The sequence below is a fragment of the Leucopleurus acutus genome (genome assembly GCF_964270905.1).
Source record: "Leucopleurus acutus genome assembly, chromosome: 12".
Lineage (NCBI taxonomy): Eukaryota > Metazoa > Chordata > Mammalia > Artiodactyla > Delphinidae > Leucopleurus > Leucopleurus acutus.
This window is the reverse complement of record NC_139154.1, coordinates 20,839,330-20,863,980: the sequence shown is the minus strand read 5'-3', so window position 1 is coordinate 20,863,980 and position 24,651 is coordinate 20,839,330. Positions and strand designations below refer to the sequence as shown.

At 46.7% G+C, this 24,651-nt stretch overlaps 1 protein-coding gene across 1 annotated transcript in view; it reads left to right on the top strand.

Moving 5' to 3' along the window:
- Positions 1-8,522: 8,522 nt before the first annotated feature.
- The window catches only part of TBC1D8 (TBC1 domain family member 8), a 124,970-nt gene continuing 108,841 nt past the window's right edge, over positions 8,523-24,651 (top strand). Inside the window, exon 1 of the mRNA XM_082851770.1 lies at positions 8,523-8,734. Within this exon, the coding sequence (XP_082707896.1) occupies positions 8,608-8,734 (127 nt within the window). The 5' untranslated portion in view covers positions 8,523-8,607. The remainder of the gene's footprint in view (positions 8,735-24,651) is intronic.

The window sequence follows — 24,651 nt, the reverse complement described above, 5'->3', positions numbered from 1 at the left end:
CCTGCGCGTCCGGAGCCTGTGCTCCTCAACAGGAGAGGCCACAACAGTGAGAGGCCTGCGTACCGCAAAAAAAAAAAAAAAAAAAAAAAAAGAAAACCAGTAATTTCACAAACATATATTGTTTAGGATTAAAAATTTTAAACTATTACATTTAGTATCTAATTGGAAACTAATGGAGGGTTATAGATAACAAAACTGACAATTTTATTAAGAATTAAATAGCATGGTTGTGAACAGAAACCAAACATGTTCTCTTAGGATTTCCTCAGCGCTTCAGGTCTAAGTCCTGAAATACTCAGTTTTTCATTTCCAATTCCTCTTTCGTTTTCAGTTTTTATCCATTGCATGTGTGAAGGGAAGATCAAGGGGCAAGAGAGGAGCTGAGAAGGAAACTGACATGGCAGTCTTGGCAGGGACATAGGAGTCAGGGCTGGGGGTCTAGAGAGGATTCCCAGCCCAGAGCCAACCCCAAGTAGAAGCAATGATGACATAGACGGACTTGTACATGCAGCTTCCCTCCACTCCCGGAGAAGAGGCTTTTAGTGTTTCTTAACAAACCTGTGGCCAATTTGGTCAGCCACCTGACAAAACCCTAGCTCTAACCGTAACCTGACCCTAAATCTAAGCAAATCGTGGTGATGAAGTTTCGATGAATGGCGTGCTTTCATTTCTTTTTTTTGCGTTACGCGGGCCTCTCACTGCTGTGGCCTCTCCCGTTGCGGAGCACAGGCTCCGGACGCGCAGGCTCAGCGGCCATGGCTCACGGGCCCAGCTGCTCCGCGGCACGTGGGATCTTCCCGGACCGGGGCACGAACCCGCGTCCCCTGCATCGGCAGGCGGACTCTCAACCACTGCACCACCAGAGAAGCCCGCGTGCTTTCATTTCTTAATGCCCATCATTGCACAGCAAGGCACGCTTCTGTGCCGGTGTCCCCATGTTTTGTCAGATGGCCAGTCAGAGCGGAGCAGACGGCCACTGGGGTTTGGGTGCTCTCAGAGCAGAGACATGTGTCAGAGACCAGGCCTGCATCTACAGATATGCTTTGCCAAGGGTGTTAGACTAAGGGACTAGCATCTTTTCTTAAGGCCAGGCAGTATATTTAGTGGGGTGTTTGTATCCTGTGTAGGGGAGCACAAGTATCTTTGAAGTTCCTCTTGTTTTAACTTCTCTCTCCACTTTCCATCTTTCTACTATAGGGAAATAATTTCAGCATCTAGCAATCACGTCCCCCTTCTTCTAATTGCTAAAGTATAATTTTCAAAAAGTTAAAAGCATACCTCTTATTGCAAACATAAAACGAACACAGACCAACAATTTTATTCAACTCATTAATTAATGATGAAACCAGTAAGATGTTAAGACTAGTTCAAAGGAGAATTTGAAATAGGTACAGACGCAGATATTAGTGAAGAATGCTGAAGTGAATTTGCTAACATGCAAAACTGATTAATATCCTAGAGGGGGTATCTCTACGGACCGAAGTTTATTTGCATTGCTTTGGACAAGAATTATTTGTATTACTATCCATTTTCTACAAGTTATCTTTTTTTTTTTTTTTTGCGGTACGCGAGCCTCTCACTGTTGTGGCCTCTCCCGTTGCGGAGCACAGGCTCCGGACGCACAGGCTCAGCGGCCATGGCTCACGGGCCCAGCCGCTCCGCGGCATGTGGGATCTTCCGGGACCGGGGCACGAACCCGTGTCCCCTGCATCAGCAGGCGGACTCTCAACCACTGCGCCACCAGGGAAGCCCTACACGTTATCTTATAAAGTGTACAATTCAGTGGTTTTCAGTATCTTCACAATGTTAGGCCAGCATCACCCCATTTTCCAAAACATTTTCATCACTCCAAAGGAAACCCTGTACCCATAAAGCAGTTACTCTTAATTTCTCCCATTCATTCCTCCCCTCAGCCCATAGCAGCCACTAATCTACTCTCCATTTCTATGGATTTGCCTATTCCGGACATTTCATATGAATGGAATCATATAATATGTGCTTCTTCATGTCCGGTTTCCGTTTGGTATAGTGGGTTTCAAGATTCATCCATGTTGCATTGAGGCATATGCCAGTACTTCATTCATGGCTGAATAATACTCTGTTGTTTGGATATAACAGATGTTGTGTACCTATTCATCAGTTGTTGGACATTTGGGTTGTTGCCACTTTTTAACTATTACGAGTAATGTTGCTATGAACCTTCACGTAAATTTTTGTGTGAACATAGGTTTTCTTTCTTTTTTAAAAATTATTTATTTATTGGCTGCATTGGGTCTTAGTGGGCTCTTCGTTGTGGTGCGCAGGCTTCTCTCTAGTTGTGGTGCGTGGGCTCCAGAGCACGGGCTCAGTAGTTGTGGCATGCGGGATTAGTGGGATCTTAGTTCCCCAACCAGGGATTGAACTGGTGTCCCCTGCATTGCAAGATGGATTCTTAACTACTGGACCACCCAGGGAATCCAGAACATAGGTCTTCAATGTTTTCATTCTCTTGGGTATATATACCTAGGAGTAGAATTGCTGGGTCAATAGTAACTTCATGTTTAACTTTTTGAGGAACTTTCAAACTGTTTTTCAAAGTGGCTACACCATTTACATTTCCAACAGCAATGTATGACAGTTCCAGTGTCACCAACACTTGTTAGTGTCCATGTTTTTTCTTCTTTTAATTACAGCCATCCTCATGAGTGCAATGCGGTATCTCACTGTAGCTTGGATGTGCATTTCCCTGATGGCTAATGATGGTGAGCATCTTTTCATGTGCTTATTGTCTATTTGCATATCTTCTTGGGAGAAATCTCTGGCTATTTTCTTTTAATATTCCAGTTCACCAATGCACTTTGTGTGATTTACTGTTATACCTATGTGTGGAGTTCTCAGTTTCAGGTATTGTATTGTTCCATTCTAGGATTTCTATTTGACCTCTGTGTACACACACACACACACACACACACACACACACATATATATCTCCACTTCTTTGCTGAAATTCTCTATATTTTCATTGCAATTCTTGAACTTATTATTTACATATATTCTACTCTGTATCTGGTAACTCCAATATCTGGCTATTTCATGAATTTGTTACTAATAGGTTTTGTTCTTTTCTCTTGATTTTTAGTCATGTGGTCTTGTTTCCTCTTATGCCTGGTAATGTATTGATGCTGAATATGGAGTATGAAAGACCATGGAAAAAAAGTGAGTCTTTGGATGGTGTTATCATCTATTGGGAGAATTTACTTTTGCTCCTGGTGGGTCATTAAGGTTGGGGGAAGCATTTGAATCAGGCATTGGGATGCTTGTGGGCTTGGCAGGTCTAGTCTTTGTGAAGGCTTGTCTTCTTCTGGGTCTTCTCTACTCTGAGGAAGTAATGCTTTGGGGATCCTAACTCCAGTTTTTATCTCTCTGGCCCTGTAAATGTCCAGAAGGTGTGCTTGGCTTCTTAGTCTCTGAGCTGCCACTTGGAATCTGCAAATACTTAGAGGGGAAGAACTTGATCCTATGTCTGGCTCACCTCCTCAGATTCTTGCCACCTCAAGTCCTTGCTGCCACAGTAGTTCTCTCATGACTTGAAGAAACAGATTTAAAAACAATACTTTGTCCAGCTTTTATGGTGGTTTTCGGCAGGAGGATTGGTCTTTAACTGCCATTACTAGAAGAAGTTTCCCACATTTCTCAATGTCTTGATAAAGATGCATGTTGTGGTTGTAGGGTGGTGGTCTTGATGGCCAGGGGTATGGTATGCTTGTGGGGTGTTGGTTGAGTAGGTTGCATATAATATATCAACTCAAACATTCTAATCTCCTAAGCCTTCAAACCCTTTCCTTAGTCTACAATATGCCAGAGAAGTTTTAGCATCTCATCCTCATTGAATTTAGGCCATTATTAAATCCAGGCTTCAATAAACCAAGGCATCAAACCTTAGAGCCACTCAGATGTGCTGAATATAACACATTACATGAGGAGTCCCGAGTGAGTGTATGTACGTTTGTAAATCTTGCTGATTCCAACCTTACATTTCATCCCTCTTGGTGTAACACTGTAGATTCCATTCCCATAAATGACCCTCAGCTTCCTCTCAATACACATGGGCAAGATATTCCAACTTCTTTGGTGTATAATCTACCTCCACCTCGTCCCCAGCAGACCTTGTGGTTTTCTTCTGGGCTCAGCTGGGAGTTTATTCTTGCTATGGGCCCGGAGTCAATGAGGTGCAGTGTGGGCAGGTTTTGAGAACGGGCATCCAGATGGGAGACAAAGGCCCCAGGTGAAAGGTCCTCTTGTGAGTGATTGCTAATTTCCTTAAACAGGGGAAGAGGGGCTGCTTCTGTAGGCAGGGGAGGCTTGGGGTTCGGGAGCTCAGCTTTTTAAAAAAATTTAATAATATATTAGTATTGTTTGTTCAGCATCTCTAGAATCTACAATTATGTTTTTTATTTGCATTTATGAAGCTCTATTTTGAATCTTCCCCCCTCCCTCTTTCTTTCTCTTTCTATTGATCAGTCTTTCTAGAGAGTGTATTAATTTTTCAATATCCAACTTTGGGGTTTATCTGTTTTCTCTATTATTTATTTATTTATTTAGGCTGCACCGGGTCTTAGTTGCGGCATGTTGGATCTTCATTGAGGCATGCGGGATCTTTGTTGCAGCATGCAGGATCTTTACTTGTGGCATGTGGGATCTTTTAGTTGCGGCATAAGGACTACTTAGTTGCGTCATGTGAACTCTTAGTTGCTGCATGCACGCGGGATCTAGTTCCCTGACCAGGGATCGAACCCAGGCCCCCTGCATTGGGAGTGCAGAATCTTACCCACTGGACCACCATGGAAGTGCCTCTATTACACATTTGTTTTAATAAATTTTGTTGATAATGTTTTGGATAATTTTGTCAATATATGTTCTAATTCTGTTGTTCTCTGTCTCCTCTTCATTTCTTTGAGTTTCTGCATTCAACTTTTTAAAAAATTGAGATATAATTGACATAAAACACTGTGTAAGCTTATGGTGCACAACATACTGATCTGATACATTTATACTTCAATATGATGGCCATTGTAGCGTTAGCTAACACCTCTATGGCATCACATAATTATCACTTTGTCTGTGTCCACCCAAATATTCCCATCACAATCTATGGTCCTGCTCCTTCGTGGTCAATGTCCTAATCTTAGCAAGAGAATTTGCTGAGGTTGAACACTTAAACTTTGCAGTAAAGGGAAAAGAATCTGAAAGAGAATGGACATAACTATCTATCTGAATCACTGTGCTGTACACCTGAAACTAATACAATATTGTAAATCAACTATACTTCAGTAAACCACCCCCCCAACTTTGCAACAACTTTGTAACCTGAACAATTATATTTAGGATCTGAGGATGACCCCTGTGTGTCCTGCAGCTGTACCCTATAAAGGATTCTTTGAATGTCACCATATCTGTATATTGAGATTGAAATTTAAAACTTCATGCTTATTTTAAAAGAAAACTCTTCAGGGCAGTCAGAAACAGCCATCTCACTCTACACTCTTTGTAATTATCATCATTATCATAGCAATCAGTGTAACAGCAGCAACGGCCCTCCACGCCTTGTCCCCTATCTGCCCGTCAAACTACCACCAGGGCTCACTTGAGTAATCCTGTGGCCGCTCTATGTCGCAGATTACCACACCCCTTTTGCTCCCAATGCATGCACAAATATGTGAGTAGCCCAGCCAGAATTCCATATTGAGGAACTGTGTGTGCTGGGGGCCTTCCTGGCATCAGTCAAGGTCCTGGCAGGAAACAGAACCCAACTCAAGAGACCTGCTACTGAGCAGGCATGGGCAAGATTAGGAAGCCACCTGTATGAGTTTGCTAGGGCTGCCATAACAAAGTACCACGAAGTACGTGGCTTAACAACAGACATTGTCTCACACTTCTGGAAATCCGAGATCAAGGTTGGTTCCTTCTGAGGGAAGGATCTGTTCCAGGCCTCTCTCCTAGCTTCTGGTAGTTCTCTGGCTTGTGATAGTCTAACTCCAATCTTCACATGTAATCTTCACATGCTGTTCTCCCTTTGTGCCTGTCTGTGTCCAAATTTCCCATTTTATAAGGACACCAGTCATACTGGATTAGGGTCCACCCTAACGAGCTCATTGTAACTTAATTACACCTTCAATGACCCCATTTCCAAATAAGGTCACATTCTGAGATACTAGGGATTAGGGCTTCAATGTATGAGTGTTTTGGGGGACACCCCTAACACCAACCTTGAGTGCCCAGAGATGAGTGACAGTGGGAAGCTGTTACCACCTGTGCTGGATACTCTCCACTGGCCCCTCCAGTTCCCCTCTCCAATCTTCACCTTGCCCTGTGCCCAGGAGCCCGATCTCTACAGACGGCATTGCCTGGGCTCCCTTGCCTTTTGGCTTCTATTTGCCTTGGCTAATGGGCACAGGCAGGAGCCTCGTGGGTGGGAGGAGAGAGAGGTCAGTGCGCTGTACCCCACAGGATCCTTCCCATCCTCTCCCAGCTGCTTTCATAGATCACTTTCCATGATTTAATGTCATATAGTTTATATTTACTATTTGGCAGATATTAAGAGCTTAATAATGTTTAAAATATGGGTGAGTGTATATGTGGATTGTTGCACTTCCAAGAACTTCTGTACATTTAGTAATAATAGCTGACATTTATTATGTTTGTTCTAAGCACTTGAATATATTATACACTGGATAGTACCTATAAAGGAGGTGCTATGATTATCCCAATTTTAGAGCTGAGTAGACTGAGACTCCCTGAGTTTCCTATCTTGCCCAAGGTCAAGGTTGCACAGTGAACTAGTAGCAGGAATGGGATTTGATCTAGGGCAGTCTGTCCCTAGAGGTATGCCCTAAACCACAAAGACATATGTGCTGATCTGCTCACTAGACGTGCCCTCCCGACTTGACCTTGCGCCAAACACATTCATTTTCCAAGCCCCAGTCAAACCACGGCTGTTCTGCGGGGTCTTCTCAGTCCCCTCCCAGAGGAACTGACCCTTCATTCTGTGCACCCCACTGTCCCCAGCATGACGCCCACGACACTTTGTGCCTGCTTTCCTACCTGAGTCCTTCAGGGCAGGGAACCCTGTTCCACTCATGTCTGCAGTTCCAGGGCCTGGCAGCGCATCTGACCGTCGGGGGTGGGTGCCGGCAACTATTCCTGGAAGGAATATTTTCTAGTCATCCCTGCCCACCCTGAGCGCTCTGCGGCACCCAAGTCCCCCTGAGAACAGCTGACTCCCTCCCTCAGTTGTGCTCAGGGGATATTTGTCCATGGCCTGCACTTCTGGACCACAGCTGCCCCTGCCCCCTGGGTGGGCGGTCCCGTTTGTCCTGGGCACAGGGCTCTTACCTGGCTTCTCACATGCTGGGTCAGATATGGGTTTCTGATCCTCTACAGACAGATTCCTTGGCCTCCAGTGAAGCAGTTCTACTCAGTTCCCAGGAATCTTGTGGGAGCTTTACTTCAGTTTTGTCCTAATTAAGTCACATGTTGTCAGGGGTCCCTTTGTCAAAACCCGAGGGTCATGTTGGAGTTTCTTTCCCTCTCTTTCTAGGATGTTGGATTTAACTGCTTCCTTGAGGAGACGCCTCGGAGTCCCCCTCAGCTGTTCAAGGCCAGCGTCCACGTGTCTATTTCTACCACGCTTTGAGGAAATACTTTTAAAGCCCTACCTGCATATTCGCTATAGCTTTTCTTTACTATCACCTACTCCATACCTCCCAGCTTTTCAATTCTCTGAGAACCAGCGTGCCTGGTTTCGTTCCTGGGTAGGGGGACCTGCAGGGGAGCCCTAATATCGGCATCTTCTGTGCTCACGAGAGGCGTCCGGTGTTGAGTTTGGTGTGAACCTTTGCCGCAGGGTCCTACAACATCGCCGCTTCTTCAGCAGCTCCGAGGGATCCCTCGTGAGATCACGGAAAACGTACGCTCAGCGTTTAAAAAATTCGGAAAATAATTTTTAGCTTTTAACGCTGTTTTTTGGTTATTTGTAAAAACGTTTCTTGTTATTTTAAGTGCCGTGTTATTCCAAACACACGTGGATTTCCTGGGGTGCATTCTGTCCCCCCTAAGATAAATGCCCTAGCTCGGCAAACTGCAGCTGGGACAACAAGATGTCTTTTTCACCATCGCCTCCTCTTCCTCCTGCTGCTCTCCGGGCTGTCTCCCCGCAGGGGCGTTGGAGAGAAGAGGGGCCGCGGCGCCCCCCGCGAGCGTAGGGGGAGAGGCGGGGAGCCCGGCAGCCGGGATTGGACTTCCTCCCTCCACTCCGGAACTGCGCTGGAGCCGCCGGGACTCGGAAACCCTGGCGGCGCCGCAGGAGCCGGCGGGGTGGGCGGGGCGCGGCCGGTGGGCGGGGCGCAGCGACCCGTGGGCGGGGCCGGGGCGGGGCCTGCGCGCTGGCTGCGCGGGCCGCGAGGGGCGAGCTGCGCCCGCCGCGCTCCCCGGACTCACGAGCGCAGGGCGCCGGCTGGCTGCGCTCCCGTCCGCCGCCGCCGCCTCCGCCTCCTCCTCCTCCCGAGTGAGCTCGGCCCGGCGGCCAGGGCGATGTGAGCCGGGGCCCGCGGGCGCGGCCGGACCTCCGCGATGTGGCTCAAGCCCGAGGAGGTGTTGCTGAAGAACGCCTTGAAGCTCTGGGTGACTCAGAAGAGCAGCTGCTACTTCATCCTGCAGCGGCGCCGCGGCCACGGCGAGGGGGGCGGCCGGCTCACGGGTAAGGGGCGCGCCGGGGCGGGTGGGCGCAACGGCCGGGCCCGGACCTCGCTCCCCGCCAGGCCCGCGGCCCCAGTCCGGGGCTGCGGCGCAGGTGGCGGTTTTGTGGGAGACGCCGGGCCGGCCCTGCCTCGGGCTTGTTTTCCTTTCTCCTGCCTCTCTCCTGCAAGCTCCCGTCGAGGTGGTGGCAGAAGGGACTTGCGGGCTCGTGCATTTTCCCGGGCGGGGCAGGTGCCTTCGCCGCCTGGCCCGGTGACCGCCCGGAGGCCAGGCTTGGCTCGGGAAGCGAAGGAGAGACGCCGGCTGGAGCGAGGGCCGCCCGGGGAGGAGCGGGGCCGTCGTGCGGGGCCAGGTGACAGCGGGTGCGCCCCGGCCATCTGGACGCGCCCGAGGCTCCAGGTGGTGTCGCGGCTGGGGACACACGGCTGGCCCACGGTGGGGCGCAGCTCGGGAGGCTCTGGCAATCCGGGACTGTCGGGCGGGTGAACGGGGCGGGCCGGGCGGGCCTGGGACGGTCTCCACGCCCGGAGGAGGAACGCAGGTGGTACGAATCGCGGGCTCGTGATCTTAATAGCGGAACTGAGCAGGTCAGTTCCCCGCCCCCATCCCTTCACTTTCCTCCTAGGAATGAAAGGAGGAAAAAAACTCAGGCTTGTAAAATTTATTTAAAAAAAAAAACACATTTTTTTCCCTCTAAAAGTTATGGTCCAAAACTCCTTGAAAATCAGGCCTTTGGATAACTTGCATTAGCTGGGACACCTGTTTAAAAGGTCAACAGAGGAACAATATGAGGCTTTTCCAGTTGTATCTAGGGAAGCTATATGGAATTTCAGATTTTGGAATCTGAAATAAGAGGGACTTTAGATCTTCCCATTTTGTCCCTCCTTATGCCAAGGAGGAGACCAGGGCGGGGGAGAGGGCAGTCAAGGGGACGAGCTTGGATCCCTGGGCCCATTGTTGGTGACTGCTGCCTGTTTATTCTGGGGGAGGACCTCCTGGAGTAAAGGCTACGGGGAAATGCGATTCATACGTCCTGAAAGGGCAGAACCAGGGCATTACCCTTCCCATACTTTAGGCCGGGGAGGCCGGAAAGCAGGCAGTTGGATTCGGTAGGGAGGGTAGACTTCACTGAGCCTCAAGGAGTCAGCCGGAGTTGGTGGGATTTCTGGATGGAAGAGGCAGTGGGGTGACCTGTGGTCGTGGTGGGCAGCAGGTGGGCCTGCTCTGCGAGCTCTGTGAAGCTCTGAGTGGGGGAGTTAGTGTAGGAGGTTGGGTGGGCCTCCTGGGCCCCTGGGCAGCACAGTGACACTTAGTGCCTGGGCTCTCGGGAAACGGAGGCTGGTGGCGCCCTGTGGGGCTCATCAGAGGCGAAGAGGCCAGAGGAGGGGTTCATCTCCCCAGTCCTTTGAAGGCTGTGTATCTTAATCATTGATGCGTTAAACACAGCACCTGGGCTGTAAATGGTCTCCTTTAGTAGAGGGTGAGGACAGGGCTTGAAGATTTGTGACACAGCAAACATAGGAACGTCGGTCCAGCAAACGTTCATTGACTTAGTTCGGCGCACACTGACTGTGGGATGCTCCTCCTGTGGCTACTTTGGGAAGGACTTCAGGTTATTCACCATCCAGCAGGGGAGGTGGGTTCCGACCTGGAGGGCAAAGCCTCAGATCCCGTGCCTGATGGAGGTTCAGGATGCCTTCCCTGCTGGAGAGCCTGCTTTGAGGTCCAGTCTGTCTGAGATGAACTCAAAATGATGCTCTCACTCCTGCTGCATTCCAAAATCAAGCAGGACTGTAGCGCCTGTGCCTTTGGGCTTTACTTTGGTTTGGGTTTGCTGTGAGTATGCACAATTTTCTTATTCTTTATTTTTTTAATTTATTTTTTGGCTGTGTTGGGTCTTCGTTGCTGTGCCCAGGCTTTCTCTAGTTGCGGTGAGCGGGGGCTTCTCCTTGCAGTGGCTTCTCTTGTTGCGGAGCACGGGCTCTAGGCACATGGGCTCAGTAGTTGTGGCTTGCGGGCTCTAGAGCGCAGTCTCAGTAGTTGTGGTGCACGGGCTTAATTGCTCCACAGCACGTGGGATCTTCCCGGACCAGGGCTTGAACCTGTGTCCCCTGCATTGGCAGGCGGATTCTTAACCACTGCACCACCAGGGAAGCCCCCAATTTTCTTATTCTTGAAGGCAGTAAGATTGGCCAAAAAAGGGAGGAAAATTCCCCACAAAAAGACCCCTGGCACTTTGCTTTATTTCTTGGAGACTCAGAACCTCCTGGTGATTGTGAAAGGGTGGCATCCCCTACGGCAGCTGAACACTCCACCTTTGGACATTTAGCCGGGGAGCCAGTGGCTGTACCAGTTAGGCAACCCTGTTACCACATCCTCCGATGGCTGGTCTTACTGGGGCTCTTACGAATGTTGTAAAATCAAAACATGTGACACAGAGGCCAGCTCCATGTTGGTGGCGGTTGTCAGAAAACATAGAATTCTAATTTGTCAGATATTTAGCAATTTATTTCAAAGATTTAAAGGTTAAACTGAGTTTATCTCTGAAATCAATGGGTGTGCATTCTGACTGGTTTTAGGCTTTTCTTTGGAGAGAAGCGAGTAGAGGATGATTAAGAGGGCTGGAGATAAAATGTAAAGGAGCAGTAAAAGGAAGTGTCTCTTCTTGTATTGCGATGCTGAGTTTGAGATTAGGTAGTACGGGCTTAAAGATGTGAGGTCTCCATTGGTGTTTAAAGTAATCTGACATGTTGAAAACTTGCCCACCCTCAGAAATAGAAGGCTTTGTTTCATTGGAGGATTGTAATTCGTCCTCCTGCTTACACACACACACACACACACACACTCCCTATACACATCTCCAGGTTTATTTTCTCCACAGCCCTTTCTAATATACAAAATATTTATTTTGTTCATTGTTTCCCTTACTAAATTGTCTGGTCTATGAGGGCAGGTATTTTACCTGTGATGGTGCCTAGCCTCGCGTAAATGCTCAGTTAACATTTGTAGGATGAATAGATGGTTGAGTCCATGCATGAATGATGGAGCCCACTTTTTTTCTCAAAAGTTGGTTGGGTGTGGAGGCCCAGCTTTCAGACTGAGCTGATCACATGGGCCAGGAAACATGCCCTCTCTCTCCTCGGCTTCCTGTGTACCTGCAGGCTGACCCACCCAAAAGCTGGAGAGAGTGGGTGGGAATTGAAACCTCCTGTCTGTTTTTGTAGCTTCTCCTTTGAGGGTAAAGGAGCGGGGCACCAGCCTCTCAGGTGACTTCAATTACCAGCCCCAGGGACCCGCTTCGAGAAGGAGATCCTGGGCTGGGGAGGGGGCAGGTGGTGGTGGAAGGCAGTGACCTTCGCTTCCAGTGTGAACATGGTGTGGCTGAACACAGTATTGTAAGATGTTTCCACAACTCCCCTGACAGTGATTTTTGCTGCCCTGGAAGGGAGGAAGTGAAGTTATACAGTGTTCCCTTGGATATGGTCTCCAGCCTGTGGGAATATTTCTTATAAAAGTGCAGCTCTGGGAGAACAGAGTGGGAGCAGTTAGCCTTTGGGAGGTGGTGGGCAGAAGGACACCCAGCATCACTGCCCACCCCCACCCCCCCACCCCCGGGGGTCTCTGATGCACTTAAAATGAGCAGCATGAATGAAACTTTAAAGACCGATGGGCTTCCCTGGTGATGCAGTGGTTAAGAATCTGCCTGCCAATGCAGGGGACACAGGTTCGGGCCCTGGTCCAGGAAGATCTCACATGCCACAGAGCAACTAAGCCTGTGCGCCACAACTACTTAGCCTGCGCTCTAGAGCCCGCGAGCTGCGTGCACCACAAATACTGAAGTCTGTGTGCCTAGAGCCCGTGCTCCGCAACAAGAGAAGCCACTGCAGTGAGAAGCCCCCACTCGCCACAACTAGAGAAAGCCCGTGCACAGCAACGAAGACCCAATGCAGCCAAAAGTAAATTAACAACAACAACAACAAAAATAAAGACCGAATATCACCACCCAGATGTGCCCCTCTGAAGGATTTTATTTATTTTTCAGTTTCATTACGCACATTCCTGTATAATCTTGCATTTCTTTCCCCAAAGAGGCTGGCAGTTTAAAAGTTACAATTTGAATCACATATTGATGTTTTCTACTTTTCAGAGTGTTTCTCTTTGGCCCCTGTTCCTGTCACCGCATTTGTAGCAGTTATGGGGTAACCGATTTCCTAACAGGGTCAAGGGAGGAAGTATGGAGTGGGAGTGGAAAATATGGGCTTTGGAGTCAAGATAAGTTTGTTGGGTACAGATCTGGGCCAGTTTATTTGGCTTCTTTGAGACTTCGTTATAACTCTGCCTTAAGGCACGAACAAAAACTAACTTTAGAGTGTTAGAAGCTGTTTTCCACCATGGCTACCCCATCTTACTTTCCCATCAGCAATGCACAAGGCTTCCGATTATAATAAGGGTTAGAATGAAAATAAACAACATACATGAAGGGCTTAGTTGTGCTCGTCACCTGGTAGGTTTGAAGAAAAGCAAAGCAAAGTAACATTTAAAAAAACCGAAGAACAAGAGCGCTTCTTAGAACAGAAGTGTTGTAAAATAGTTTGCATTGTAGTGAAGGATGTAAGCGACGTTTATCTATTTTAGCGCAGGATTTACTAAGTGTAATTAGAAGATTAAATATTTAAATAGCAATTTGTGCCAGCAGGATTTGGATACGGGGGTCTTTGACCACATAAAAATCCTAGTAAATAAAGGGAACTGAGTGTGAGTGGCCAGCTGTACCCAGGGTGAATCGTCTCCTGCCTTTGGAACAGTGTCCCCATGACTGGGGGAGTTTCATCTAGGGATTCCCGTGGGGCTCCCAGAGCTTGCTCAGAATGACTCTGTGCCATGGCTGGAATGGTGGAGCCCAGCACCAGTGTGGCCTTTCATGTAGCCCGCCTGACGTCAGCTGAGTCCTGCTCAGGTAGCTGAAGTTGGTGGTGGATTTCGTCCCCGCCACCAGCAAAACCCCTTTGGCTCAACAGGGCGGCCATTGCATTGTGCAGACTCCCCACATATTGGCTCTAGAGTCTTCCATACTTCGGTCTTGTTTTCCAGAAGCACAACAAGGAAGAAAGCACAAACAGCAGAAGTACTTTGATTCCAGGAGCATAAATCAGAAGGTTTATATAAGTAAAGTCACTGGTGTTATCTCTAAAGGCTGATAAGCCATTAACAAAAGCCTTGGGGTTCCCAACAGATGCACTTAATGAGAACATAATAAGGGCCATACATTTGTAATTAGATAATCAAACAAGGCCTGGGCTGTGTCACTCCAGGAAATAATATGAGGTACAAATGTGTGGGTAGTGAAGGCTGTTTCAGCCTAATTGGGGCTCTTTAGGAAGAGCTGGAAATGATTGGGAGGCTTGGAACGTTTAAAGAATTCACCTACTTGAGCCATATTCTGGCAGCATTGGATCAAGGAGGGATTTATTTAAAATGAAAGTAGTAAATCTGATCATATTTCCAGCACAGGTTTTTGTCCCCCTTATTTTGTAAAGCTTTAGTCAATTGCATTCAAAAGCAGCCCTGAACCTATTTTCACGGCTCCTGGGGTCTCGCGTGAGCTACCCCTGCACCACCTCTAAGGCTCTTTCTCCTCTGCCTTCTGCTCTCGAGCAAAGACCCTCCAGTGTCGGTCACTTTCCTCTCCTGGGCCTTCACGGGCTGTCCCCTCTGCCTGGGGTGCTCACACCTCCCCTTCCCGTCTCAGCCTAAGCTTCAGTGCTTGGACATGGACCCCGCTGTCCCCATCCTCTTGTCCCACCCTCTACTTTTCCTTTATAACACTGACCACTGTTGGTTGTGATGTGGCTCTTTGTGGCTTTATCTGTTTCAAGCAAACCAGACCTTGAGCTCCAGAAGGGAGGTCCCAGGTCTGCGTCCCTCACCACTGTGCCGCCTGCGCTGGAATCCTTGCTGTCACTGTGGCTGGAGCGCTGTTGATATGTATTTAGTGAATACACGGACGCCCACGTAGAGTTGATAGCTGTGAGCCTTTGAGGTGGAGAAGTGTTTCGCATGATCCTGAAAATGGAAGTTACGAAGAAAACAGGAATAAATAATACAGAGGGTTGTTATTGCCATTTCACACACCCGCCCTATGTGCTTGTAAGGATTAGTGGTTGTTTGTCAGCTGCGCCAGCCCAGCTGTTAGAACTCCCTGTTGGTAACCTTTATGGAAATGATCCCGTACAGACCCAGAATGATTTTCCCAGCACATCACCAGCCAACTTACACAGCTCTACAAATCTGAGTCATTAATATTCTTGAACATTTGGTGGGTGTGTTGTAACCATTAGATTTTATTATTTTTCTGCTTCCTTTTTTTTTTTAACTTTAAAAAAAGGGAAAGAGAAAGCAACAACAAAATAAACAGCCCCCAGTAAGGTCTCCTTAGGAAAAGGTACTGTGTGATTGGTTTTATTCTGAATAAATACTTACTAGTAGAGAATGGATATTCAAATATAATGGGACGATAGTTTGCCTGAAGTTTTAAATTATGAAATCTTGGGGGCATTAATATCCTGAATTATGTGTTAATACTCCCTTGCTTTTATTTATAGTTTTGACACATTTACATGTATCCCTAATCAACACATTGTTTCGTTTTGTATGTTTTTTTCTTAAACTCTTTACAAGGGGGATCACACTTTATGTATTTTTTCCGAAGCTTATTTTTCTGCTCCCCTCCCCCCATTATAGTTCCAGTTTTATATGTATAATTATGTTTCTCTAACATTGAACCATGCTGATGCATGTAACCATGTTTATTTCTTTTCATTGCTGGGTAGTGACCCATTGAATGAATATACCATTGTTGATTGATTTATTCGTTCATTCTCCTGTCAGTTGATATTTGGGTTTCTAGTTGCTGTTGTTTTGCTATTACAAATAGTGCTGCTGTGAACATGGTCAGAGATGTTACTTTTGGCCAATCTAGTAGGTATTAAAATAGTATTTGAGAACCACTGAGATGGTGTTTCCCTCATAGGGATAAGAATCTTTTTATGTGTTTATTAAGTATTTGTTTTGCCTTTTGAGAAAGGTTTGTGTCTTTTTCTTATCTTAGGAGCTGTGTGTGTGTGTCTTTGTATGTGTGCATGCACATGTGTCTATGTGTTCTGTATTCTTTGTCAATTATATGTATTGAAAAATCTCCATGCTTGGGCTTTGTATTTTTGTTGTGGGTCTTTTTCTTTTTTTTTTTTTTGTGATACGCGGGCCTCTCACTGTTGTGGCCTCTCCCGTTGCGGAGCACAGGCTCCGGACGCGCAGGCTCAGCGGCCATGGCTCACGGGCCCAGCGGCTCCGTGGCATGTGGGATCTTCCCGGACCGGGGCACGAACCCGTGTCCCCTGCATCGGCATGCTGACTCTCAACCACTGCGCCACCAGGGAAGCCCTGTTGTGGGTCTTTTAAAGGACCAAATTCTTAATTTTCAGGCAGCCAGATGTACCATTCTTGTCCTCTAATAGTTTGTGCTTTTTGTTACTTGTTTAAGAAGAAATCTGTAGAAGGGGATCTCTGTGATGATGGTGAAGGGAGAGCCTTAAATGAGAGTCTGGTCCTCAGTCCAGATAGGAGCAGGGCGGAGGCTCCAGGACAACTCCTAGGAGAAGAGAAACTGATAGAGCAGGGATACGCCTGCGCTTGCACGTGTTGGAGGAGCATGCGCTCACCAGGGGAGAGCTTGTGGATGAATTCTTGACACATAGAAAGCTGAATGAGCCAAGAATTCCAGGACAGTTGTCAGCTCCAGGGAACGTAAAAAGCTGTGTAGGTTAGGAAAGGTTTCATCCTTTTACTACAAAGCTCAGCTTGCACTAATGTTTACATTTTTACAATAATGTAAATATCGACTCCGGGTCTAACCCAGGCTGTTGCCTAATTGAGGAGTGAGTGGCAGGTGGGGTTGCTGAGTGAACGGGGGGATACATCCTCCACTTCTGGAAGTTGCCAGCCGATGCCCGTATGGAAAATTGAAGAAGTAGTCGTACCAGCATGTTCCCGGAGAAGTGGAGGTAAATGGGAAAAAAACTAGTAAAGAGCTGGGAGTGGTTGCCCTCGGGGAGCCGGGAAGTGGGAGCAGGAAGGGGCTGCTGGGTTTCTCATGGGCCTTGTCCAGTTAGATGCTCCTTTCCATGCACATGTAAACTGGATAAAATACAGAATGCAGACTTTGGGAGAGCTTGGCGTTTTTTCTGGGTAATGGGGATCCTGTGGGTAACGGGGTCAGGAGAGGCATTGAAGCAGTCGTATTAGTGCTTCATGGCCGTGATTCCTGAACTGCCCTGCTTCACATATTTGTCCTCTCAGTAAACTATATTTAGCCTTCAAAGTGTATCAAATATGTGGGGTATGTCAGTTTCACAGAGGCTTAAAACCTATTTTCAGAAGTGCATCTACTCTAACCACAGGTACTTTTATTTGAAATTAAAATATTTCTATTCTGGGTGATTGTTTTCCTCCAGAGAAGAAATCAGGTTAGAGTTATACACTTATAATACATTTATAATTTTTGTCCCTTTCCTATAGGTAGGGTACTATAACTGGATCCCATTCCTTCTGGGGTCTCAGTTCCTTAACCTGCAAAACAGTGATAATATAACAACAACAGCAGTTTTTGCTTTGTGGAAGTGTTTATATTTCCAACTGTTATATTTTATAGACACGTTGGCAAAATCCACTTAATTATTTGTATGTAAAGAAGAAGAAAAAACCCAAAGAATATTGCATCCAACAATGCCAGGCCCTTTGTTCTCATGAAGCGTACGGTCTGGAGGGGGCAAGGTGCTTGTGGTTGGTGGGGGGCAGTATTAAACCATGAAATACAGAATTATCAATGGTGGTAAGTATAGGGGGTGTAAGAGGGAATAACACGGAAGCTAATTTAGCTTGAGGTGTCAGGGAGCATTTCTCTGAGGACCTGTGATCTCAGCTGAGACCTGCAGGGTGTATAGGATGGTGCTAGCCTGCTGCAGAGTGAGAGAAAGAGCCTTCCGCGTGGAAGAAACAGCATGTGCAAAAGCCCTGTGGTCTCTGAGAGCCTGCTTTGGATAAGTTAGCTTTGACGGGCTGTGAGCTGTCCAGTAAGGCCTGGACAGAGGAGGAAACCACAGAGCGGGGTGAGGAGTGGCTGGGGAGGGGAGCAAATCAGCAGAGTGGATTTTTCTAGAAGGCAAGAGAAGAGTGTATTTAAGAAGGAGGGAGGGAAGAGGGATCAACTGTGCAACGTCATGTGGAACAGGCTTGTAAGACGTTGGCAGCCTCAGCGAGAGCAGTTTGGGTGCCGGTTGGCGTGGCGTAGGGGTGGGCTGGAGGCTGCTGGTGGGTGGTGAGGAAGTAGGGACCGCGTGTGGGTACAGCTTGGTCAAGGTGGAGTTTGGTTGGTTTTTGTTGTTGTCACTGTTACAAATTTATTATTTGTCAACAGAGTGTCTGCTGAATGATGGATCTGTAGGTATTGTGGGCTTGCGGAAGGGCAGCTGGGCCTTGAGATGGGCAGTGGGTAGAATTTGAAGAGGTCAAAGAAGTAGGTAAGGCATCCAGGGGAGGGAGACCTCAGGAGCATTTCCCAAGGAATTTTGTTTTGGAAATGAGGTTATGTACTCAGGACTGAACAACAACAACAAAAATGCCTCAAAGGATCTGTAACTGACCACCAAGAGAATTTAACTAATTTCGATGGAACCCAAGGATGCTGGCTTAGCCCTGGACAGTGATTGCTTCACCTGGCAAAAGAAACCCTTTGAGGAGACCGTGGCAACTTACAAATTGAGTAATGTTACTTGTTTGGCATTTGGTGCCACGCCCCTTGTACCCTCTTGTCTGGGGTAAGTGCTGGTGGGAATCTGATCTGGCTTCACTAAGTGTTTTGACCAGACTTTATTTCTCAGATTCATAAAGCTAAATAGTCTTTTGTTGTAAATCATGTTATCAGGATTCAAAAAATAGAATTTATTGCTAGATGGAAAATGCAGATTATTTCAGTGAACTACAAAGGCTCCCCAGGAAGTTTGGCTGCCCTGAATGATTGAGTCCATCTAACAGGGTTCTAAATTGTGGCCCAATGATGGGGTGTAGGAATGTTTTCATGAGGAAATTTGGTAACATTTTAAAAATGGGATGGGCCTAGTGATGCAAGGTGTGGAAGGAACCTCTGGAGTTTCTCACTTGAGAAGCAGTATTTACATGACAGAAACTCTTCGTTTAAAAAAAAAAAAGGCAGAAAAGGTTAGTGCCCCTTAGAGATTAGATATTTCATCTGCTACAGGAGCAGAGAGCCAAGGTGGGTTCTGAGTTTCTGTTATGTTGCTGTTTTGCTGTTATAATTAAAAATAAATGTAAAATGTAAGCAAGGCCTTAAGATTACTTTCAGAATAGATAGCTCATGATCTTGCATCTGTCAAGGATTCAGTCGCAGCAAGGATTTGGCTGGAGAGACTAGATTTGGGTAAACCCAGTGTAACAAAACTGTGTGTGTGTGTGTGTGTGTGTGTGTGTGTGTGTGTGTGTGTGTGTACATACGTGTGCCTGTGTTTTTCATCCCCATATAATAGAGCTGTCTCTCAACGTGGGGATTAGGTTCCGAAATCAACATGAAGGACAGAAATTGCTTGCGGTTAAACTTACCCTGAAACCAGCAGCGTCACCTGTCTTGGTAATCTGCTCCTGGTACAATGAGTTTCTGCGAGGTGGAGGCCTCAGTGGAGCTGGGAGATTCCAGCCCCCCTGGGGCTCACACCAGCGCATGTGTTCCTGGAGTTGTGGGCTGTCCAGGTGAATTTATTGTCCCCTCTGCGTTTTGGTCCACGTTTTGCCTCTCACTGTTTTTTTTTTTGCGGTTGAATTTGATAAATTAGAGTGAGATGCGTGTCTGCTCTACCACCACTTGCTGGTTGAAGTCAAGTTCCTGAGCCAGCTCCGTGGCCAGGTGAGGCTGATAAGAGATGGCGCTACAGCGTAGCGTATTATCCTGGGAGTTGCTGTTAGGTGAGGTTGATGGTGGCGTGTCCGAGGGCTACAGTTCTGAAGTCTGATGCTCAGGTGGCTTTGCTGTGAAAAGGTCTGCATTAAGCGGGTGTTGTTTTGTCTTTCAGTCTCTTGCTTGTCTTCATTTATCCAAATAAAACATTGAGATTTGAGGAGGAGAGAGGTTGGAAAGCCTCTTGTGGAACTGCAAGGTTTTCTTTGATGGGCTGTGTGTCCCACTGTAAGAGCTGCTTCCCTTTTTTGGTTTTTAACTTTCTGCATGACCTGGAAGGCTGGATTTGAGCACTGTATGTTAATAGCCAAAAGTTAGGTTAGAGTTATATAATGGTAAGCGTATTTACTTTTTTTGAATTAAAATCTACAGAAACCCACACTGTAGGCAAAGCCAGAGATTTGATTGTATTGATGGTGCCTGAAATCCTACTAAGACTCAAGACCATAGGCTCCATAGGTGAGCATCCCTTTGTAGCAGAAAGATCATTAGAAAGTCTGTGTGGGGGTGGGGGAGGGAGGGAAGACGGGAAGATGGGAAGAGGGGAAGGCAGGAGGGGGAGAGAGAAGGAGAGGGAGGGAGAACCTCAGAGAGAGACTTAAATGGCTGATGTGCTCACACAAAAAGAGATCCTAATCGCAGAAGCTTTGGGAAGACGTGCTCTAATATGCTACATGTATAATATTGTGATATGCATTCCTGAAAAGTTTTATTTAGAATCAGACTTGTATAAATTAGACAGTTTCCCCATTTCTTAAGCCTCAGAGAGATCTCCATTTTAAGAACAGAGTAAATTATTAAAGATGTATAGAAAAATCTATAAATTTGAATCAGATTGTAGTATTTCAGATATCAGAATATTTTTATTACAAGCTAAAAACAACTTCTTGGATCAAAACTGTCAAAAACAAAAAAAGGGAGATGGGGACTTCTGTCTTTAAAACATCAACCCTAAAAGACAAAGGAGGGCTGTGGATTAAAGGAAACTGAGCAGTACGTGATAACTAAAGGTGATACCCAGCCCTAGAGAGGGTCCTGGGCTGGAGGGGAAAATGCTCTAATGGGTGTTTGTTATTGGGTAACATAACACAACTGGAATACAAAGAGTAGATAAAAGCATAGCATGTGTTAAATTGAGTGACATTGGCAACTAGGCTATTGTGTTAAGAGAATATCCGTATTCAATATCGTATCACATCACATCATACCATAGCACGTCACGTTATGTCATATAGCATAGCGCACCATATCACATCATATTGGTCATCGCATATCATATCTCATGAGAGAAAGAGAGGGTGTTAGAGCAGATGGGGTGAGCTGTTAACAGTTGGTGAATCTGTTTCTAGGCAAAGGGTATATGGGTGTTCTTGGTCCTATTTTAATTCCTGAAGCTTTTCCTTAAGCTTGCAGTTATTTCCAAATAAAAAGTTAAATAAACAAATACGTTTAAGTGTCAGCCCGGAAGTACTCGTCCACTTTGATTGAGGTATTTTGAGCCTGCAATAACAAAATATAAAGTAGAACTTAAAAAAAACCTTTATTTAGGAAATTTCTGCAGGAAAAATAACTTTGTTGTGGTGCGAACTAACCACCCTCTGCTTTTCTCATTGAAACAACCATTTTTGTACACTGGCTTCTAAAACGTTGAGGTTTCTTGGGGTCCCCGTTGCCAGGTGCAGCAGGACAGGTGGTCAGGATTCCGCACCACCCGAAGCTTGAAGTGACTTTGACACAAGACTTTTTAATATCGTGTGTGCGTGTTTCAGTGTTAGGTCAGGCCTTGGTTGTGGTCAGTAAACAGTTGAATTTTAAGAGCGTGAAGCTCTTGGAAAACAAGTTCATTGAGTAGGTATTTACTGGGCTTCCGGGCGCCTAGCTCTCTTCCAGGCGGTGAACATGAGAAAGTCCTGCCCTCATGGAATGTACTCCACTCTTGTAATTAATCTAGAGCAGCTCTACTCTAGTGATTACTTAGTCTAGCAATTAACCTAGAACGACTCTGCTCTCGTGACTACTCTAGCAATCAATCTAGAACAACTCTGCTCTCGTAATTACTTTCTTATTCTAGTAATTAACCTAGGACTGGAATTCTCAAGTGTGCACGCAAATCCCTTTAAATATGCCAGCCTGGGCGTCATTTTAAACTTACTTCATGAAGACGTTTTGTGATGTTTCTACCACACCGTAAGAGGTTGGCTTTTGTGGCCTTTGCCCTTAAAAGCGGAAATATTTAGTCCAGGCAGTTAGGGCCTTTGAACCAAATCTTTGAGGTTCTTGCCTGCTTTGGGCACATTATTTATAAGCTCCGTGTTGGGGCCAAAAGACTTGAAGTAGCTCCTGCCGCCTTGAAGTCTTTCTGCCTCCTCCTCATCACTGGGGACCGGCAGGTGGAGGACCTACTGTGAGCACAGCTGGCCCGGGGTTCCGCCCTGGGCCTCGGGTGCGGCTGTGTCTGGGGGCCTAGCCCTCCTGCGCTCTGTGAAGTGTTGACACAGTTGGCTTCCCTGGGTGCTTCCGGGTGCCCCGGTCCCTCTCCCTTTTGTGAATCAGCTCCGCAACCTTCCGTAGGTGACTGGGATGAAATGGACTCATTTTCCTATTTAAAAATAACCTCCGGGCTTCCCTGGTGGCGCAGTGGTTAAGAATCCTCCTGCCAATGCTGGGGACACGGATTCGAGCCCTGGTCCGGGAAGATCCCACGTGCCGCGGAGCAACTAAGCCCGTGCACCACAACTACTGAGCCTGCGCTGTAGAGCCCTTGAGCCACAACTGCTGCAGCCTGCGCGCCTAGAGCCCGTGCTCTGCAATAAGAGAAGCCACCGCAATGAGAAGCCTGCACACCACACAAAGAGTAGCCCCCGCTCGCCGCCACTAGAGAAACCCGTGCGCAGCAACGAAGACCCAATGCAGCCCAAAAAAAATAGAAAAAAAAAAGAATGCTAAAAATATAATAATAATAAAATAAGAATAACCTCCGCAGCTGTGGGTTCAAGTCTTCCCATCACGAGGACGACCTTATCTCTCTGCTGGGACACCTGCTGGTCGGACCCGGAGGGTCACAGGGGGGCGATGGTGGGATGGGATTTCGGAGACCACCGGCCCGCATTCCTTTACTACAGATCAGGAGCTGTCTGATCCGAGGCAGAGATGCTCTGGCCCTGTTGTCACTTGACTGAGTTTAGCCCTTTCTAGAAAGATTAGGTGGCCCCTGAGACTCAGTTCCCACCTCCCCCCAGCTCAGCTCCTCCAGGCCTGCTCCCCTCCTCTTGGGCTGGGCTGGTGTCTCTCAAGACCCTTGCTTTGCTTTGTTCCTTTAAAAATGGTTTAAGTAACAGAATTAAAAAAAAAAAATTGTGGTAGAATATGCATAACATGAAGCTTTGCATTTCAGTGATTCCAGTTAAGTGGCATTAAGGACATTCACATTGTTGTGCAACCGTCACCACTGTGTGGCTCTGGAATTTTCTTCTTCCCAGACTGAAACTCTGTCCCCATTAACACTGACTCCCATTCCCCCTCCCCCAGTCCCTGGCACCAGCATTCTGCTTTCTGTCTGTACGAATCTGACTTTTCTAGTTCCCTCATGTAAGTGAAACCGTGCAGTATTTGTCTTTTCGTGACTGGCTAATTTCACTGAGCATAATGTCCTCAGGGTTCATCCACATTGCAGCCTGTGTCAGTTTCCTTCCCTTTGAAGGCTGAATAATATTCCATCGGGTGTACAGACCACGTCTGGCTTACCTGTTCATCCATCGAAGGACACGAAGCTGCTTCTGCCTTTTGCCTGTCGTGAATAATTCTGGGAACATAGGTGTGCAAATATTTGTTCAAGTCCCTGCTTTTAGTTCTGGGTGTATACCCAGAAGTGGAATTGCTGGGTCATATGGTAATTCCATATTCAATTTTTGGAGGAGACACGATTTTTGCATCTGATTCTCTGTCTCTCTGGGCCTCTGTGGACTTGACCGTATGGCTGGACCATACTCAGTTTCCTGGGGTCCCCAGCTTCCTGAGCACCCTCAGCCTGGTTTTAGAGACCCTCGCTTCTCTTCCCGTTAAGGTTGAGGGGAGAACTGAAGAGAACTGAAGCTAGTTTAGAGGAACATGGCAGTCCATTGAGGAAGAAGAGGAAGAAGAATTAGAATTTGACTTCGGGACATCTTCACGTTTATTGTTTGATTGTTTGTTTTGGATTTCATGTACTTTTGTGTTTTATAACTAAGCCATAGAGTGGGATAGTTAAAGTTAATTTGGTTTTGATGGTTTGTTCTAATATGTCCTCAATTACATCTATATCTCATTTCCTTCATCATTGTTGGCAAAAAGAATAGGACTATGAGGAGGTAAGAAAGGAAAGAAGTCTTGTTCTTATTCCTTGTATGACCTTGAGCCTTAGTTTAGTCTTCTGTAAAATGGGCTAATGCTACCTACCTAACACAGCTTGTTGTAATTATAATAGTAATTGGGGAAAAATGCATCTGAAGTACTAGGACAGTGCTTGACAGCCACTGGGCTTAGTCAGTATTGGTCTGTCCTCCCCTGCTTGTTATCATGGAATAACTGGAAGCTGTATGTGGCGGGGTGTGGTGGTCGTCAACTTTTTTTTTTTTTGAAGTATAGTTGATTTACAGCATTGTGTGAGTTTCAGGTGTACAGCAAAGTGATTCAGTTTTTATATATTTTTATATTTGTGTGTGTGTGTGTGTGTATATATATATATATATATATATATATATATATATATTTTTTTTTTTTTTTTTGCGGTACGCAGGCCTCTCACTGTTGTGGCCTCTCCCGTTGCGGAGCACAGGCTCTGGACGCACAGGCTCAGCGGCCATGGCTCACGGGCCCAGCTGCTCCGCGGCATGTGGGATCTTCCCGGACCGGGACAT